General features: G+C 38.8%; 1 protein-coding gene across 1 annotated transcript; it reads right to left on the bottom strand.

Annotated features, from left to right (window-relative positions):
* Positions 1 to 4404: 4404 nt before the first annotated feature.
* Positions 4405 to 10534, bottom strand: zgc:113184 (uncharacterized protein LOC553745 homolog). Its single transcript, XM_059327817.1, has 5 exons — positions 10403 to 10534; positions 8215 to 8298; positions 6685 to 6819; positions 6234 to 6598; positions 4405 to 6138 (listed from the first exon to the last, which is right to left on the bottom strand). Exons 3-5 carry the CDS (start codon positions 6794 to 6796, stop codon positions 5962 to 5964), a joined length of 654 nt encoding a protein of 217 aa, XP_059183800.1. The 5' UTR covers positions 6797 to 6819; positions 8215 to 8298; positions 10403 to 10534; the 3' UTR covers positions 4405 to 5961.
* Positions 10535 to 21581: the final 11047 nt, after the last annotated feature.

The following is a 21581-nucleotide window of genomic DNA, read 5'->3' as shown; positions in this document are numbered from 1 at the left end:
TTTTCTGGGCTTTAGAAGAAGAAAAACACATGCAGAGGTTTACAAAAAGAAACCTCATGGTGCTTTATACAGCAGCTCCTATAAGTGCAGTCAGCCTTTTTGGCTGTTTGAAATTATTGAAATTTATTCAGACTTCTTATAACGACAAGGCTCGTGTTGATAATGACTGTAGGGCTTTTGTATACTTAATCACAGATTCTGTCAGTGAGGTAGCTTGCTGTGCATCGGTTACACCTGCCTGTCTCTTGAACATTAGTAACCTCCTCAGTTTATTATGTTGCAAAACAGATTATTTATTTTGTTACATCTCAATAAATGTTATTTTATTGCTTAAAGTGTGTTGCATTGTTTTCCTCGAAGAATCATTTTTTTCTTGGCAGTTCTGATGTGTGGAAGAGGCTGCGGGAGCTGCGTCACACGGCCAGCAACACCTCTGCTGTCGTCTTGTTTCTTGCACTGACGCTCTGCACTGAGCCTCGATGCCGGCATGACTCACCTGTACCAGCGATGTCATCAGCGCTCACACACATAAACGCACACTCTCCCCCTCCCTCACTCAGTTTTCAGACAGAGAAGATAAAGACACAATATGAACATGAGAAAACCTCTGATTCTGTTGTACCATTTAAAAACCACAATAGTAACACATCACAGTAACACAAAACTCTTCATGACGTGTATACACAAAACACAGAAGTCTTTATACAGTCTACGGTTCTAGGCTGGGCTCTGGCGTGCTTTGTGTGAGCCATACCGAAGCAATATTGCAGCAGAGCAGGATGAAGCAAGAGATAAGGCGACGCTCCATCTTTTTCTAAAAAATCTACTCAACCCCTCATCCAAAACCCATCAGCTTGCACCCCCAGCTCCCCTTGCTCCACATCAAAAGGCACGTTTCCATTAGGTACTTCTCCCTTTAGTGAGCCGCTATGGGTGTGGCTTGGGAGAGAGGTTCCGCTCAAGATCCGCCCAACTTCACCGGTTAGCGCTCAGAAAGTACTTGCCTCGGGTAGGTACTTTTCTGAGCCGCTACTAATTAGTCGACGCTGATTAGATAAGTTTGAGACAGCAATTTTGCGCATGCGTGATTCATTTGCACACTGGTGCAAACTGGACACTGAGGGGTTAACAGCTCCTGATCTGCTGACTGCAGCTGGGAAAGACTGCTGCGGGAGGACTGGGCCGCTTGTGAGCGCTTTGGGACAGCGCCTGCTACTCGTTAAGAAGAGTAGGAACGTGTCTCCAAAAGTCTCCAATAACACCAGAAAAAGTCGCTAGACTTGTTGCTAGTCGCTTTATTGAAAACGAGTCACAAGAGGGGTGTGAATAGTTGCACTGTAACACTGCTTGCCGCGTCGGTCTGTTGTCACATTAGGACTCGGTAGGTTAGCCGCTACAAAAGTACCTGTATGGGAACAGAGCCTGAGGGGAACTAACTAAGGAGTGTAGCCAAAACACTCAGCCACTTTCCAAAGAGTTCTCAAAATGTACTCAGTGGAAACACGCCTAATGTTTCCTTTAATGTTAACCATCTTGAATTGCACTGCTCTGTCACTGGTCAACCTAACACAAGCAGCAGTGGTGGGCAGGCCACAAGGCCATATCCAGCATTTCTCAATGAGTAAGAAAGAGGCGATGGACATCCAGACCCCAATTTTTTCCTAATTATTATTATAGCAGAGGTTTTTTTTACATACTGTAAATGTTCCTGTTGGAGGTTTCTTTGGCTCAGATGGTAGAGCGGTTGCATGTTGGTTTGATCCCTGACCATGGCGGTCTACATGTTGAAGTATCATTGGGGAAGATACTGAAGATATGAGTGAATTCCTGATGGTGGCAGGTGGCACCATGTAAGGTAGCCTCGGCCACCAGTGTATGGACGTGTGTGTGACCAGGTGAATGAGCACTGTCTGTAGTGTTAAAGCGCTGTGAGTGGTCGCAAAGACTAGAAAGGTGCTGTACAAGTGCAGTCCATTTATAACAAAGCTTTGTTATTGTCTCTGGAGGTGTCTATTGATCCGCCACTTTGGTCCAGAATGAAATTTTTCTGCGATCATTTGAAGGATTGGCATGATTTTAAAAAAAAGCTATTCATGTTCCTTACAAAATAAATGCTACTGACTGCTCTGATCCACTGACTTTCCCTCTAGCACCACCATGAGGTTGATATTTTTGCTTGATAACTGTAGGATGGATTGTTGTTAAAAGAAGTACAGGCATTCGTGGTCTCCAGAGGATGATTTGTGAAAAATTGGATCCCCTCACTTTTAATCTAGCGCCACCATTCAATCCTTTGGTTTATGACCAAATACCTGCAAAGCTAATGGCATTCAGTTGAGCCTCTGCTTAACTTTGTGTTTAATTATGTAGTTAGCATGCTAACATGCAGTGGTGGGAAAAATATTCAGGTCATTTACTTCATTAAAATTACTAATACAACACTGTAAAATTATTCCACTTCAAGTGAAAGTCCTGCATTCAAAACTCACTTAAGCAAAATTATCAGCATCAAAATGTACTTAAAGTATCAAAAGTAAAATAATTTGTAATGCAGAATGGACCCATTCAGATTGTATTATATATTCTAAATATATTACTGGATTATTATTTCTGATGCATTTATGTCAGCAGCATTTTACTGTTGTCAAGGTAGGGCTAATTTGAATGTGGTTTAATTAATGAAAATGTGTAATCATTTTAAATTGATCATATTTTTTATGTTAAATCTTGACATGAAGAGTAACTCAAGGTGTCAGCTAAATAAAGTGGAATAAGAAGTACAATATTTGCCTCTAAAATGTAGTGAAGGAGAATATAAAGTTACATAAAATGGAAACACTCAAGTAAAGTACAAGTACCTCAAAATTGTACTTAAGTACAGTACTTGAGTAAATGTACTTAGTTACATTCCATCAGTGCTAACACTTCACCATCTCAATTTACACGCTAAATTGAGATGGTGAACATCATAACTGTTAAATACCAACATGCTAACAGGCTACACTGGAGACTCTTCATAAGTCTTGTTATTCAGTTTAACTTGCTGCATCATTGTTTCATATATTAAAGGTGTTATTTATTCAGAAAGTTGCCATCACCTTTTTGATTACAGAGCGAATACATCCAAGTTGTTTTTCTTCACTGTGATTATTAGAGCAACAGTCAGTCTGGCAGTAGATGAAGGGAGCCGTCCCATCAATCAGCTGTCAGCACCAATAATTGGGGAGTTAAATCTTTGAGTCTATTCTTGTCCCCTGCTCTTTCCTCTGAGCAGCAGACAGCTGATCAGTTTAACAGCAAACATTTAAAAAAGGGACCGGAAGGAAGTCTCATCATCTGCACTCAAATAATGTTTAAATGTCAGGTTGATGCGGATGAGTGTTCACATTTCACATTATTCAAAAATTTTGGGGATATTTCAAAAAGATTTCATAATAATAATTAATTCATTCATTATTTATTTTAAATATTTTTTCGATCCCAGCCTATCACATTAAACAGTACATTTTGGTCACAGTAAAATGATCAGCCAAGAGCCATAAAGCCGTGATGTGAATATTTATATAAAGTATACATTTTTGGATATAGCTTAGAAGATTTTCCTTGTAATGAACAGACATTAAATAGTAATAAAAATGTTTACATTTGGATCTAAAACCTAGGCAAACAAAGTTACAGTTACATAAAGGTGTAATATTCAGTGGTAAGTGAATACTGACATCATCTCAACCATTTCATAACAGCAAACCGGTACTGAAGATCATAAACACTACATTGTGTCTCACTGCGCTCATCTCATTAACTCATCAATAACACACTTAACTAGACAACATTTTTGTCCAAGAACAATATACTGGAAAGTAGAAGCTTGAACTGCTGCAAAGGCAAGATACATAGAAACAAACCTCACAGATAAGTAGTCTTCTTATTCATTTGTTTTTGCCACATAATAAAAGAGAAGAAACTTTTCTGTCAGTGTTGGACTTTTGTTTCTGTTTGTCCAGGAACAATCACATCATACACAGAGTTTCAGATTGAAAGGTAGAAGTTACATCAGTCGTTCTCCACCTTTTTTTCCCTGTCAATAACCCCTAATTTGATACCATATACTGTACATAAATAATGGACGTAGTGACCGTGACGTCACCCATTGGTATGTGGACTGCCCGTTGGAAGCATCGAGTTCAGCGTTACACTCGTCGCCATCTTGCGTCGCCATCTTGTTTCCAATACAGGGAGCAGACCATATTTGGACTGTGGAGGAGTGAGAGGGATCTGACGACACTGACTACACACCTCTCTACACCTCAACCTGACTGAGCGAAGCCGCTGCTAATTCATGTTAGCATTAATTAGAGCATTAACTGGGATGTTAATATTGGCTAGCAAAAAACAAAATGTATGTTACTTACCTAAGAAAAATGAACAGCGACTCCTTGGAGTGTCTATTAGTACAACCAAATGCTGTACAAGACATTTTTTCCTGAACAAAATGTTCAAATAAACTGTCATTAAGTGAACATACAGTGTGAAAGGGTCAAAGTTATGAGACAAAGTCTGTAAACCCGTTTATATGTATATGACGTTATATTTAACTTTACTGACACAGTGCCGTGGATACGCATTGTTCTGCTTCTCTCCTGACGACGGCTCGCCTTGTTAGCCACCTGTCAATCAAAGGTAACCACGCCCCAAATCATATGATTCTTTTTCTTCTATTTTCTTCTAAATGAGGCCCTTTTTTGAACTATTAACAACAAATTTTACTAGCAAATGAGAATTTAGTGTTGTCCTAAAAAAAAATTCTGAGGTAATAAATCAAGTGAAAAGTTTTCTCATTTTGTATCGAAATGAATGGACAGATTTTTTTGCAGCCAAACGTAGTGCCCCCTGCTGGAATTTTCAGTAGAATGCAGCTTAAGACACTTCCTGGTTTGCCTCCCTGCTCAGACACGGAGGTTGACGCCTGTTTGATACCTGTTACGTCACAGACCTGATTCAATTCTTTGACCTGATTTAGAACAGAATTCTATCATTTTCAACAACAGCTTTTAAAACTCTTAAAACTTGCAATGGGCTCACACAAATAAACTATTCCCCTCTCTTCTGGGGAGCTGCTGGTCATTTTGTAAAGGGCCCATTTATTTCAATGATTTCATTCTCTACATGTAACTTTTAGTTACAAGCCATCCAGAGGAGCTCTAGTATTTTTATTTCAAAAACATGTAATATTTGGTAATATTCTATTATAGAGCGACATCATAATTTAGCAAAAAAGTATTTTCACCAAAGTTTGCATTTTCTGGTGCAATCACGTGCTACATTAAAGCATCAGTGGAGGATCATAGTCAGTGTACATGAAGTAAGAATGTTTTTAAATGACAGATAAGTTATAAGATTTTGTCTAATATGTAGTGGATTAGAGACTGACAATAATTAATGCTAATATAGACTTTCTCTCTGTGAGCCACATATATAAAGTAGCTTAAACAATGAGCTCAAGGGGGAAAAAATATTATATTGGCATCTGACCACGCAGATAGTTTTCTTGTAACTTTCCTGGTCTGGAGTTTAGGTTAAAACTACTTTCTACAGAAGAAATAGTTCCTATACAAGCTGATACAACAACGTCTGTGGATGGATATATCAAAACCTGGACAAGTAAAACCACGGTCCTATAGACAGAATTGAGATTTTGTAGTTTGAGCCTTTATAAAAACAATATCTCAATACTTTGACATATAACTGAACCATAGCAAGTTTCCCCTCCTTCATCTTACATCTCGGACAATTAAGCCAGCATCAGCATCTGCACCGTTCATCCAAAGACAAACAGCTAACCACATGAAGAGCATGTCCATTTCAACACTGTTTCCAGAGATCAGGTTAACTGAGTTACAGCAGCTCCATCACATCATATGAATACATAACTCGTATGTCAGGAGGGAAACACACATCAGTTTAAGTGACGTGGGTGTAAAGATGTCTTAAGAAATCTCCTCTGGTGGTTGTGTCTCCGGGAAAAACCGCCTCGCAGAACTCACAGACATGAGACTGCAGCGCCACGTCTGACATCAGCACGCCTCCAGGCGGACTCAGGAGGTCTCCAGACGGGGATGGATTGTGTGTGGTAGGCATCTGACACAGACAGAGGACAAGACATGGAGTTTTGTGAGGAAGAACATTGTAAAACTGACAGATTCAAGAAACCATGGCTCAGTAAAGACACCTACGTCCACTGTTTGCATTGTGTAGTTTCCATGACGATGACCTGCTCGACCCGGATGATTTGAGACATTAGAAGAGGCTCCCTGACACCTTGTGACGTCAACACTTAGCAGGGGTGCAATCACTTGCTCCAACGTCCTGTCTTCCTTTCTCTGATCCACACAGAGCTTAAACATGTCTTCAGCGAGGAGATCAGGAAACGTCCCTGCGTTTCTAGAGAGGCGATTGCCGCCCTGCGGTGGTGAAGGGCTGCAGGCTGTGGCCATTAGTGGCTGAGGTCTTTCATGGAGACATGCAGCGATCTGTTGGGTACACTGGACGGGGATGGACGTCATATCACTCAACTCTCCGTTAGGCACAGCAGTGGCAGCTGCAGACAGAAAGTTTAAGATGTGTTCAGTAAAGCAGGGCTGACATGTTGGTAAGTGTTGGAAGTGCAACAGGTTTCATGTGGACCTTGCTGTTTCTGCAGAGCTGCTGTGAGTTCCTGTAGCAGAGCCGCCTGTTTCAGGCAAAGGGACCTCAGGCGAAGAAACTGTTGGTACAGCTCATTGTACGCTTCCTCCATCACACCAGTTCAGGGATCTGCAGCTAGAAAATAGACAAAATTGAATTGATCTGATAAACACTCAGTAATAGGCAAAACAACAAGTAAATAAATCAAATGAGAAATAGGGTAATTTTTAAATAGACTTTTATACAATCTGACTTTCTTTTTGCAACCAGTGGAGTCGCCCCTGGTGGTCATTAGAAAGAATGCAGGTTTAAGGCACTTTTGCAATTGGCTTCACTTTTCAGACCCGCAGGCTACGTCCACTTCTTTTATAGTCTGTGGCTCACACAAAGGGCCACAGCCAGGATTTTTGAAACACTGAAGTTACAGGTAGACCTCAATAAATTAGAATATCATAGAAAGTTTATTTATGTCAGCAATTCAATTCAATTCAAAAAGTGGAAATAACACAATATATAGGTCTGTTACACACATAATGAAACATTTCATTTCTTAATTTATTTAATTTCTTCTAATTATAATGATTATGGCTACATTTAATGTATATACATTTAATGAAGACCTAAAATTCAGTGTCTCAAAAAAAATGTAATATTACAAAATACCACTTTTAAAAAGTAGTAGTAGTAGTGGCCTCTGAAAAGTATGTCCATCTATATGACTCAATACTTGGTTGGGGCTTTTTTACACAAGAAACCAAAAAGAAGGTTTCCAAATATATTTCAATTAGTTGATTTTTTTTAAATATTTGATTTATTCATTTAATTGTGCAAAACTACTTTGTGCATACTTTTGTTTTCCTACAGGTCTAGTTAATGTTGTTAATTCATACTGCTGGAAATACAATTCTGGATGGACAATGCTAAAGCCTTTATTTATTTATTTATTGGCTTTGGAAGTCAACATATTGAGTCAAAAACAAGAAAAGATATACACTTTATCTGTCAAGAATAAATCACATTGTCACAATCAGTTCATGGAAAGAGGCAAAAACAATAATTCATTTTAATTTCATGAGCAACCGTGTACATGCAAGCTGAGTTCTTAATTACATACTTTTTATTTTTATTTTCTTTGAGTACATACTGCAGCTGTCTTTACAAACTACATACTGTATGTACTATGAATATTTGGATGCAGCCATAAACTCAGTGTCAGGATCATCCCTGCAGATGAGGTTGTTGGAATAAAAAAAAAAGTTATAAATCCATATCCAAACATTACAATTTCTTTAATTCTAACAGATTATATGTCCATCAAAGTCTTACACAAATGGCAGTTTTTGCAGTTTGATCCTGAATTATTTGTATATATAATCAAGACTCATCCATCTTTTCATCAGGCCTATTAATAAACCCTAATGCCCTGGTCTTGGTTTTCCTTTTTTCTGGCTCTGTGTGAATGTGCGAGGCTATTTTAAACTCCAACATCAAACACTACACTGTCTTGTATATCAATACTAATTTACTTACCCCCTTCTAAGCTCATCTATTGCTGCTCCAACAATTCAGGAGTCCTCATCGTGTCTGACAGCAGTCTTTAGCCTCCTCCTTCTCCTGTTATTGTCAAGAAATCAGACTCTCAGCATGAAAATCCAGCCCAGTTTCTGAGCAGCACAGCAACAAATCCAAAAGTGACAGTGAAATCCATTCTCCAGATGAGGCCTTACCAACAACAGTGACTGTATGACAAGCCTGTTTCTCCCTGAGTGGAAAGTATGCGCATGTAACACTTTGTGCTTTGGAAAATGTTAACATAAGGAAGTAGCTCTAGAAAACAGGGAAGTGAAACTTATTTGTTATAAATAAAAACCTTGTGACCACACTAGACGTGAGAGTCTACAGAGTTTTTTAGCATGGACTCAACGAGGAAACAGTCAGCCTCTAGTTTTGTGCTATGCTAGTTTTAATGAGATTATTTTGTTATCATGTTGTTCCACAGTGTTGCTCCGTCTTTGTTTTAAATGGTTTTATGAGGAGTGTCAGAAGGAACCAGAAGACTAAAAAAATGGAGATCAACAGCAATGCTGTCCATTTACTGTGTGTGTTACAGGCATTGCTGCTTGCCAATGTGTCAGCACTGCTAACTTTTATATTAAAGATTTCACATGGATTTTATGAAGCATTCATTAGGGTTAGGGGGATATGGCCAAAATCTTCTATCCTGATATAGGTCATTTCATATCTCGATATATGTCACAATATAGCATGTTTTCTGGTAATTTAATAAATAAATAGCCTACATGAAATAACGGCGTGGTAAAGCTAGTTTTTTGATCAACTCCATACCCCCTGTTAGCAAACAGCACCTCTATGGTCTGCTCCAGCTTCACCAGAATGTATAAAAAACATTGCTCTAGAAGACATTTCCTCATTTGCTGTTTTGGTATTTTTGTCAGTCCAAATTCTCCTAAAGATGTTCAGTCGGGTTGATATTGGATATAACACTGTGATGATCATATGCTTTACATCACTGTCATACTAACTGAACCATTCATTAACCCCCATACCCTAAGGATGGAGGCATTGTCATCCAGAGAGAGACCACGAGAAATGTTTCATCATAGTTATACACACACACACACACACACACACACACACACATATATATATATATATAGTACCATGTAAAAAGATTGGACACAACTTCTCATTCAATGTTTTTTCTTTCTTCTTTTTTTCAAAATTGTAGATTAATACTGAAGACATCAAAACTCTAAAAGAAGATATATGGAATTGTGTAGTAAATAAACAAACGTTATGTTATGTCCCCAGTTGATCCAAGGCTAGAGAGTAACCTCTGATGTTAAAATAAACCCAGGGTAAAATGGAAAAAAACAGGTTAACAGAGTATAAGCAAAATAATGATTTATTAGTACAAGGAAATAATTAACAAACTACACAAATTGAACTCAAAACTACTTTCCAAAAACAGAAAGTAAAAAAAAAAGTATATCAAATTAACCCTTCAAACTAAATAAACACTAAATGGAAAATACTAACACGGCTGGAACCAGAATATGTTTTAAATTTAAGATTCTTCAAAGTAACCACCTTTTGTTTTGATGACAGCGTTGCTCACTTCTGTTTTTCTCTCAGTCAGATTCATGATCACCTGGAATGCTTATTAGTTAACAGGTGTGCCTTATCAAAAGTTAATTTGTGGAATTTCTTGCCTTCATAATGTGTTTGAGACCATCAAAGCAAAATTTTAAAGGATATAATCTAACATTTAAAACATATTCAGTTTGTTTTTTTTTTTTTTTGTTTTTTTACACTTTTTTGTTTACTAGATAATACCTTATGTGTTCCATCGTGATTCTGATATTAATCTACAATGTAGAAAATACAATAAAAATAAAGAAAAATCACTGAATGAGAATGTTTGTCCAAACTTTTGACTGAAGTTTCACAGAGTGTCCAAAATGTGTTCTTCACTTTTTTCAGCTTAAAAACTTTCTAGCCTTTGTCTGACCTTACATGAATCATGATTGTGTAATTTCCATGTGGAAATCAAAAGTCACTCTTTAACTTGTTGGCTCAGTGTCACTGAAAAAATGCGGAACTCAAACCGAAATTCGTTTTTTACTCAGCAGTGAGACTTAAATCATGTGAGGCTAGTTTCCCCTGTGAATCATTCATTAAAAAAAATGAAATTTACCTTCATTTGGAGTGATCGATAATTCCCAGCAGGAAGTGCAGACGCAGCTACTGGTGATACACTTCTTCCTCTGACTGGACTGGACAAGATCCGCATTTTACTACGATGACGTCTTTCTAATGATCCAAAAAAACCGAGTTCACCTGCGTCAAACACACATAAACAAGCCTGCCAAAATAAAACTTCCTGTTTAACTGCCTTCAAAATAAAAGGGATAATTTCGTGAAGACTGTTGAAAGTTTACCTCATGAATAGGCTTTGAAGCGTTGAAGGGGCTGTTGGATAAATTATCATAATAAACCATAATAACCAGAAACAGGCGCCATAGTATCACTTTGACAGTTGTTAAAGAGGTTATGTTTTCTTGTGGTTTTAACCCGATTTCCATAAATCTTGATGCAAGGTGTAACATGGGTTGACATCCCACTTTCACACCCTTCTGTCAATTTTGTCTTGGATCTATAATATTCTCTAATATATATTTAAATACTCAATTCTATACTTTATTTCAGCCTACATACTCTATAGACAGGGTTGGGTCAGAATACTGTAGTTGTTGTATTACATGACAAATGTTGTCATTAATAATGTAATGTATATACAACTTACCGGCTACTTTATTAGGTACACCTGTTCAACTTTTAATGGAAATATCTAATCACCCAATCACATGGCAGCAACTCATTCATTCAGGTATGTAGACATGGCGAAGACGACCTGCTGAAGTTCAAAGCAAGCATCAGAATCGGGAAGAAAGGTGATGAAAATGGTCTGAAAAAGAGGAAATATCCAGTGAGCGGCAGTTCTCTGGACCAAAATGCTTCGTTGATACTAGAGGTCAGAGGTGAATGACCAGACTGGTTAGAGATGATGGAAAGGCAACAGTAACTCAAATAACCACTCGTTACAACCAAGGTGCAGATGACCATCTCTGACGAACAACACGTCCAACCTTGAAGCAGTAGACCACACAGCCACTTTATTAGGTACACACTTCACCTGATAAAGTTGCTGATGAGTGTATATACTGTAAATATGTCAGACAAAATTTCAATGAGTTGATAGCATTGGTTATCATGAAAAGAGTTGCATGATTTAAACTGTAATCTAACTTCACTTGCTTCTTTTTTTTCAAGTGTATTCTGGACTGACTACAGTCACTTATTTTTGATTATATCTGATTATATAATCCTAATTACTTGTAATCCATTACTACCCAACCTTGTCTGTACAGTACTATCACCTTCATGATCAAGGTGACAAGTGACAACTTGAGAGGATCACAGAGATTCACTGCTGCCAGTAGTATTCCTATAATATTCCTATATCATTAATACAATCATTGAATGAGTCGTGACTGCTGCTGAATAAACACCTCTGAACAATATAGTTTAGTGAAGACATGACTACCGTTATGGTTCAGGATTCTTGCTGCAGTCATGTGGTTTTGGAGGTGCATATCAGTGTGTGTGCCGGCTGTTGTTGGGCTGCTCCAACTGCGCCATCTTTACTGTAAAAAAAAAAGAGTAAAGAGAAATGAATGAAACCACCAACTGGAGATAATTGTCTCAAAGCCACTGGAGCCACTGTGACGAGAGCTCTCCATGAAAGTGTTTAGTCATGTTTAGTCCCGATTGCCCAGGGGGGAATTCACTGTATGTGGATGTGTGGCATTTTAGGTGTTCAGTCATGTGTTGACTGTAGCTGATATCAATTTAAAAATAGGCCAACATTAAGTCAGCAGAGTCCTGTGGGTGGCAGACTGCCTTCAATGTTGTGCATCCACTTAGGAGGAGCAGCAGTTTTTGCCCTCAATGTCAACCCCTGACAGCTGAGATCACAGTCTGCACCTTGTGATCTCTGAGGGGTGCCAGCTCCCTTTGCTTCACACTGGTTATGTAACTCAGTGTGTGAGTTATGGTCAGCCTCTGGCCTCTAAGTCCTGTCTTTATCACGTCGCTTCTCTTCAAGAGGATCCATCTTTGCCTTATTTTTGGCTGAAGGAAACAGCTGCTAACATGAAGTATTTGCTTTCTTATTGTCATCTTATTGGGTTGTCTAATTATCTACTTGCTGACCGGGTACAGTGTAACACCAAGTCAGAGCTACATCAGAACTGCATGGTAACGAGACTAGAGAGAGAAGGACGATCCTAACTGGGTGTAGTACATAAATAGATGGATCAAACAGAGTTAGTCTTTAATGTTTCATTAAGAAGAAATTATTTTTAATTATTGTAATAACATAGTATAAACAAACGATGCAGGCTGTGATATAAAATACTGATTACACAACTTACTATATGGTGCATCTCAATAAATTAGAATATCATAGAAAAGTATATTTATGTCAGCAATTCAATTCAAAACGTGGAAATAACACATTATATAGATCCATTACACACAGAACAAAACATTTCAGGTTTTAATTCATTTAATTTCTTCTAATTATAATGATTATGGCTTACATTTAATGAAGACCCAAAATTCAGTGTCTCAAAAAATGTTATTATTACAAAAGACCAATTGTTAAAAGTATGTTTATTAAGGAAATGTTGGCCTCTGAAAAGTATGTCCATCTATTATGCACTCAATACTTGGTTGGTGCTATTTGACTTGAACTACTGGAAATGGACTTTTCCATGATATTCTAATGTATTGAGATGCACTTGTAGTTTTATTGTGACCGAATATAAAAACAGGTTTTTACATTTTCGATGTCTGAAAAATCACTAAATACATAGTTCTTCAAAAGAAAACAAGACAAGGGGGGGCAACACAGGATATCAGCTGATATATAGTGTGGATTGTTGCCTCCTTTTTAATTAAACAGCATGAACAAGGCAGTTATATAAATCATGTGTTAATGGGTAAAACAATAATTTATTATAGCTTTATGTGACCAAAAAGAAGAATACTCCTCTCAGACAACAATATTTCTCCAGCAGGGTTTGTCAGATGGACAACAGATTTGATGACTAAAGAAAAAATAAAATAATATGTTTTCATCCATCACAATATGGAATAACAGAAACACTGTCGTCCAGGTAAATCCCAACTTTCCAGTGAGTCGGCATGTTAATGTTAAGTCCCCTATGAGTCCAGTACTGTCTTAATTGATATGTTCCTGATTATTCCAAGATTTGTTCCTCTTTACTTTGAGGTTTCTACCCCAAAACTACTTTCAGGAAAATGAACAAACACAAAAAGTATGTATTAATAATAAATGCAAAATGCCAAAAATGTATGTATATAAGGTGTATAGACTGAATGTATATATGTCTTATATCTTTTATCTGTTTTTCCATATCTATGTATCTGTATCTTGAGCTGCTGTGACAATTACATTTCCCCACTATGGGATAAATGAAGTCTTCTCTTCTCTTCTCTTCTCTTCTCTTCTCTTCTCTTCTCTTCTCTTCTCTTCTCTTCTCTTCTCTTCTATTTTGTCTTTTTTGGGAACATATCTATTGTGTTTGTAGGTTTTTCAATAATGCTCATGTTTCTAACCGTTACTTGGTCGGTTCTTTGGAATATCAGTGCTGCCAACACCATTGTTTTTGCAGTTTTACAGTTTTGTTTCTGTACCCCATGGATAACCTAGCCTGGGTATACCCAGACTGCCTTGCGCGCTCAAATTTAATTTCGAACTGCGAAAGGGTCTGGAAACCAGGAAGCATTCTTAGCCCTGTTTTAGGGATCCAATCACAGAGCGGGGAGGGACGGCAAGACGATGACGCGTACTACTCGGCACTTGGAAGCTTGTAGTTTTCCTGATCCAACATGGCTGCTGCAGACGCGAAACTCTCTTTAGCTGTAGATGGTGTTTTAAATAGTTTAGAGCGAAAGTTGAAAGGCGAAAGGTCTCTCGGCGGCTCCGCTGTCCCCCGGCTCGTAGCCAGATCACCGGTAGCGCCGGCTCGTAGTGCCGAGCCGGCGAGACCGCCGGTCACCGTCGGTGATCTCGCTACGAGCCGGGGGACAGCGGAGCCGCCGAGAGACCCGCAGCAGCTTGTTTATTGCCCATAAAATCAGTGGATGTGTGTGGCTGAATGACATGAGGGGGAATAAAGCGTGAAAATAAATAATCTTGCAGAAAGCGAGAACTGGAGAAGCAAAGCAGCAAGCAACACTCTCTCACAGACACACACACAACAAACATCCATTTCTGTCTCTACTACGTCATCTGGTATAACTGATCTGATTGGCTAAGAGCTACAGACGCTTTTGATAGACATTCTAAGCGTCCAATAAACGGCTCTGGAGGATCGTAAACCGCACCTCCTCTACGGAGAAATGCATTGCTCGTTGCCAGACTAGACCTCATTTGAGAATAGTCTGGTGTTAGCCAGGCTATGGATAGCCAGTACAACTTCCCCTTTTCCCAGTGGCCACTTGCAGTATTGCAGCTTAAAAAAAGCCCAAAAAGCATTTTCCCCAGAGACAACAACAGTAAAAGTCCTGTAAAATCACAGGACACCTCAAACTACAAACAAGGTTTATTGTGACTCTTGATGAATCTTTTGTCTATGCAGGTTTTATAGTTGTAAAGCTTTCCTTGGGACAAGAATAGAGATTTGGAAAGTAACAAGTGAGTCTATGATAATCATTTTCTCATAGACTTCTTTACAATCTGACTTCTTGCAGCCAGTGGAGTCGCCCCCTGCTGGCCATGAGAAAGAATGCAGGTTTAAGACATTTCTGCATTGAATTTTCAGCTCTGGAAGTTGTTGCTTTCTTCCTTTGTCCCCCAATGTTTTGTTTTCTTCCACAACAGGAACCTGTAAATATTTAATTGGTGCCTGAGTCATTCAATGAAATCACCCTGTCAATCATGGGTATCAAATATCTTGCTATGAAGGAAGAGTTTATCATTTTGGGGAAATCAAGAGCCTAGACACACTGTTTCCCCCCTAATTCCAGTCTTTATCCCAAACTAATCAGCTCCTGGATGTAGCTTCATGTTGAATACACCCATTTAAAAAAAAAGACCAACAATAGTTGCACTGTTATCTGTAACAGCATATTTATTAGCTTTATTCATTCATCCTTATGCTATTTAAGACACAAGGATGTGATTTTATCAAAAAGAAAGTAGAATAATTCTACAAGTCCACAGTGAGAACTAGGACGAGAAAGTTTCAGAAGAGACATTAAAATAGTGTAACAACAGTAAAAGGCAGCCATATGTATCGCACAAGACGAATCACCCTCAAACTCTGTCTTTACTCTGTGTAGAAGCCTGTACGTTAATTCCTATTTTTAACAGCTCCTCGTTTTTCTAAGGACATGTGCAATGCTTTATCACTTCCACAGCTCTTAATGAGATGCAAGCGTCCAGAACAGCTCAGAAAATGTCTTACATGTTGCAATTGTTGTATATGACAATAGACATTACTGTTAAAAAGTCTTCTTGCAAATCCATAATGCATATCTGTATGTTGTACCTTAAACCAACAGCCTGCACTTGTTGCTGGTTTGCACCATGTGCTTGCTCTGACCTTGAACCCCTCCCTCTACACACACACACACACACACACACACACACACACACTTCAGAGAGCCCCAAGACAGGGATCGAGAGGGCCGTTGGACATGTGTGTGTGTGTGTGTGTGTGTGTGTGTGTGTGTGTGTGTGTGTGTGTGTGCGTGTGTTGGCGGGGGGGGGTTCTGTGAATAACTTCCAGGCATGGTGCCAGGAACTGTCATCTGCTAGTGCAACACTATCCATCCTGTCAATCTTGTTTTATAATTGTAACATTCTCATATTCTCCGGCTGAGCAGAGAGAAGTTTCCAACATAGTGAGACACACTTGCACGCACACACACACACACACACACACACACACACACACACACAGCATCTTCACATCTTATTAGTCACATTTCAAAAGGTGTAAAGTTGTAAGGTTTATGTTTGTAAAACATAACAGTCCAGACCATCAAACATGGTCAGTTTGCAATCACTGTGTCAATCTTTTTCTTTTACCTATGTTGTTCCAAACACTTGTCTTGTTTTGTACTAAATACTAAAGAGAGACTGAAGGCGAACTTAAAGGTACAATGTGTAAGATTTGGCCAAATTAGCAAAAATGAGTAAGTCTTGTAATACCACTTGCTGCCTCCAAAGTCTCTGTAACAGACTCTTAATCACAGAATATCAGTTCAGTTCAGGTTTATTGTGTGTCTAACTGTACACAGTCTTGACGACGAGTGTCATCGCTGCATTGAGTAAATCATGCATTACTTGCATGACTGCCCCCTATGTTTTTGGAACATGTGGCTCCTCTAAAAAGTGCACCTTTAAAAAAAACTTACACATGTACAGGTGCATCTCAATAAATTAGAATATCATAGAAAGTATATTTACGTCAGTAATTCAATTTTAAAAAGTGGAAATAAAACATTATATAGATCCATTAGACGCAGAATGAAACATTTCATGTCTTAATTTATTTAATTTCTTCTAATTCTAATGATTATGGCTTACATTTAATGAAGACCTAAAATTCAGTGTCTTAAAAATGTTTGAATATTACAAAAGACCAATTTTAAAAAGTATGTTTAATACGGAAATGTTGGCCTCTGAGAAGTATGTCCTTCGAAATGCACTCAGTACTCGGCTGGGGCTATTTGACTTGATCTAGAAATGGACCTTTCCATGATATTCTAATTTATTAAGATGCACCTGTACATACATGTATCTGAAATATAACAAAACGCATAAATGGGTTGTTTCGAGGCAATTTAGACAATTGGAGTTTACCGTTCTTTTTTCCAACTTCTCTGTTATATTAAAACAGTGTAATTATAATTTTTGCCGTATTAGCTTCGAAGCATGTTATCCGTCTTTGAGGTGCAGCACTGAGTGGCCACTTAGTAAACTTAACACCCAAAGACATGACAAAGACAGCCCAGTGGACAAATGTCCAAACCAGCGTCCCTTCCTTTCGCACACTTCAGAACGATATTTCAGCCGGCTCACCATTCACTTATGAATTTAATCCTGCGGAGACTAAGGGCTTAGGACGGTGATGTGGGGCGTACAGTTATCACAAAGATGGCATGAGCAATGACGTCTGCCATCTCATTTATCACCGGACTCTCTTAGTGAGAGAGACTAGATCCAATTACAGAGGTTTCTATGGGCTCAACAATAGCCTGCTATAAATACACTCACAGAGGGTTTTCCACACTCAACAGCACACCCACGCACGTACAAGAACTGTTGTTCAAATATAAAGGACACGAATAAACGAATGTGTGCGTGGTGTTCGGATGAACTAAGGTCTTTCCTGGAATCAAACGATCATAGACACCTTCATATTTGTCTTTTTCCGAAGCATAGGGAGGGATTCAGCATTAAGATGCTCTGGAAAGTTTGAAAAAAAAAAAAAAGAAAGAATATCTGCAGACGGTTATGTGCACCTGTGTGTAGGTGTGAGTATAAAACATACATAAGACGAACAACAGTGGAAAAGGAAACACAGAAGCCCCCACCAAGCACTAAACAGCATCATATAGTTATTTACAGCTCAATCCATCAATAAATGACAGGTGCAACATCCTCACAAACAAACCTATTAGCTTTCCTCCAGCTGGAACAATATCCTCTCCAGCAATCAGCTGCTCACTCTCTCTCTCCCTCACATACACGCACACACACACACACACACACACACACACACACACACACACACACACACACACACAACATCGTAATGACAGGCCAATATGTTTGATGACTTAATTGCTGAACTCTTTGAAATGATGCTGAAGAAAAAGAATGAAAGTAATTATGTTGGTTCCCTAAATAAGCTTCTCATTTATCACAGAAGTCAGCAGTTGTAAACAGTCTACGTAAAACAAGTAAAGTTCCGACAATTTTGCTTGGGTAAAACAAGGTATGTTAACAGCAAAACAAACTTAAAGTATCAATAGTAAAAGTTTATTTTGCAGAAGCATCCTCTCTGCATGCTATAACCAGTTAAGAATTTTACTGGTTTATTTTTAGCCTTGTTAACATCACACTTTCATAGATGGATATGATGATTGGTCAGTCTGTCCAATTTGGCACATGCCAAAATATCTGAACAACTACTGGATGCAATCTAGTACACACAGTCATGTGTGAACTGCATGAACTGTATTAAGAAAATCCCTTGATTTTTTTCCCCTTGACTTTTTTTAATACTTTAATTTCTGAAAAAATAGTGAAAAATGAATGATATTTCCATTAGCCTGAGCTATATTTTCTGTTTATTGCTTATTTTTTTTTATTGACATTTTAGCAGGTTAACAAATGAAGCTACATTGGTGAACAGGTGCTCTATGCATGCTTAACATCAGCATGTTAGCATAGTCACTGTGCGCGTGATAGCATGCTGATATTAGCACATAGCCTAAAAAAGTTGCTAGCACGTCTGTAGACTCTTGTGGCCCTATCTTAGACCTGGCACTAGTTTTAACACAGACACAGTTGTCATTTTCATGCCTCACGTCCTGTTGTGAAAGTAGCATATACACTTGCACCCATCTGTGCATCAGTGCATTTTTATCTTGAGGCAGCAGAAAGAGATTGTGCCGCTGATCAACCAGAACCTGCACTAAAGTCAATGGCGCAGTATTTTCCTGCTATTTAAAAGAGCTCTTTATTCAGATAATAAGATGCACCGCAATGCAGAAGCACCTGGCTTTTAAGCTTTTTTTTTGGTTTAAGTAATGTTTTGCCCAAAACGCACTAAAAAAATAAATACAACCCCATTTTCTCACCTTACTGTATGTGAAGTTCTTTACTGATGCAGCAAATGTTTCACTTTGTGTTATGTTCTGACATCTTTCCTGGTCAGGATCTTCGTGTTCACGATCAGCATGTTCGTGCAACAAATCACTATGACAAGTGAGCCACATAATACTGTTCAGAATATAATGTCTCCTGTGTGCAGGGTGTAAGGCTACAGTTTGTTCCTGAACGCAGCGGGTTGCGTGTCAGGGCACAGGTCAGAAGTTAAGAGGCCAATGGCAGCTCCAGATGGCACCACCATACCTCTCTACTTTTGGAAAAAGATGGTGTCAAGAAACACCGTGAGTTTGAAGATGAGATTTATTGACAAGAGGATGTATTTTGAGTTTGGGTTTGGGAAGCGGCGACATGTCTGACCGTCATGGATACGTGACCATAAAGAATGAAAAGTCATTCTGAAAGCCAGAGGAGATAAACACCAATGAGTTCTGATTTCTTTTTCTTTCTTTTTTTTTAAGGTTTTAAGTTGAACCAAAGTGACTCTCCGAGCTGCAGCATTCAACTAGATCCTTCTTATGAAACTGTTCCCATTACATGTGACTTGGGCAGCATGCTTGCCATTTTGTGAAATAATGAACACCTCAGAGTAAGCTAGCTTTCATATTGCCTCCTCCTCTTTTCTCCCCTTGTCCCTTTTTTCCACTCTGTCTGCCAACACCAAAATCCAGATGACCGGAACGTGGTGTACAGTAGGATCGGGTGTCAGGCGGCTGAATGCAGTCGGTACAGCAGTCGGCTGTGGCTGAGAGTGGCACGGTGTCGTCTTCCCTTTGGTCTGGGATGTTGCCAACGTTAACGCCAAGAGTGACAAAACAACACGGACTCAGTGAAAAGGAGATGAAGGACTACTTTTGGTCACTTTTCATCACATCATTAATATGTAAGAAGATGCAGCACAGTGAGTGATGTGCTAAATAAAGCCTAAGCTTTGTTTCATCCAATTCACCAACTGACTTTTTCTCAACTCTTCATAAATCTCTCTCTGTCTATCTGTCTATCCTTTGATTTTTCTCAACAACCAATCAACTGAGTGACACACTTGGCAGCTCTATTGCTGAGTGTCGAGTGCAAGCTCCTCAAATCTGCGTGACATAATGATTAGTAGTACATTATGTTCACACTGTGTAGTGTATTGAGAGGGGACCCCATTTAACTGGGCCACTGGGTACAGCTCATTCTCTGGCGCTCGCTACGGTACATTCAAGAACAAAGAAGGAGAGACCAGAGATATTAGACTGCACGAAATCTCAGCACCCATCAGCAAAGTCAAATTCAAATTGAAAAACTACATAGTCCATCATAGAAAGACAGAAAAATGTCTTGAGTTTGAGGCTCCAAAGCAACATTAAAAACAAAACTTCCATAAGACAATGGTGACAGTCTATTTGGCTTTGGATATTTAGGTGGGAATGACAGATTCTTTGTGAGTTTTGGACAGAGGCGGCCTGAAGCAGCTGATTGATGGGAGAGCCTCAGACCTCGAGAAGCTCACTTACTGCGGTTCAGCTTCCAGGATTAAGGGCTACTATTTCAGGGGTTCAGATTTGCCAGTATCTTATCTAGGCCAAGACTTCCTCCTCCCTGCATTGGTCATTGTTTGCTGTGAGTAACCTGTTTTTAAAGATTTGTATCTTCAATAAGAACCAGTAGGCACAGTTTGAAAGTATTGAGAGATGAACTTGGTTTTGGTCTTTTCATGCAATTTGTGGACAACACAACATAGAATATCCTTGAATCATTTTTGCAAGCCATTGCTTCCAAAGACAGTACATGGTGGTCTTAGTGACCACCGACAACTCAAATCTACTGAGTTCCTCTCAATATTTAAGTACAGAAAAGACATGGATGACGGAGAATGAAAATAAAATGGAAATTAATAAGAATAAAACCTTCTATGCACTATTGTCCTTATACTGGCACCTACATCCTATTGGACCCAAACACAACCCCATGGCACTTACTCGTGTGTTGTCGTGTGACTAGATCTTTGCTTTGTTGTACTCTCAGATGTACGTCACTTTGGATAAAAGCTAAAGCTGCTAAATGAAATTGTAACAAGCCAGCATTCATCTACTACACTGGTGGTAGAAGCTACCACCTGCTCATGAGGAACAATTAACATTCACACACACACACACACAAACACACACACTCAATTTGGGGTTCAGTATCTTGCCCAAGGACACATTGACATGTCGACTGCAGGACCAGGGATCAAACCGCCAACACTCTGATTAGTGGATCTCATCTTCTCCAATAGAAACCAGAGGATACCATACTATACTATATAATAAGATCGTTCTAGACAGCATAGACATTATAATATAATATATTTATATGTTATGTATCACTTCATTTTCATGTAAACAAAGGCAGA

This window comes from Centropristis striata, chromosome 3, assembly GCF_030273125.1.
Source record: "Centropristis striata isolate RG_2023a ecotype Rhode Island chromosome 3, C.striata_1.0, whole genome shotgun sequence".
Taxonomy (NCBI): domain Eukaryota; kingdom Metazoa; phylum Chordata; class Actinopteri; order Perciformes; family Serranidae; genus Centropristis; species Centropristis striata.
Note: the sequence above shows the minus strand (reverse complement) of the source record. Positions and strands in the feature narration are given on the sequence as shown.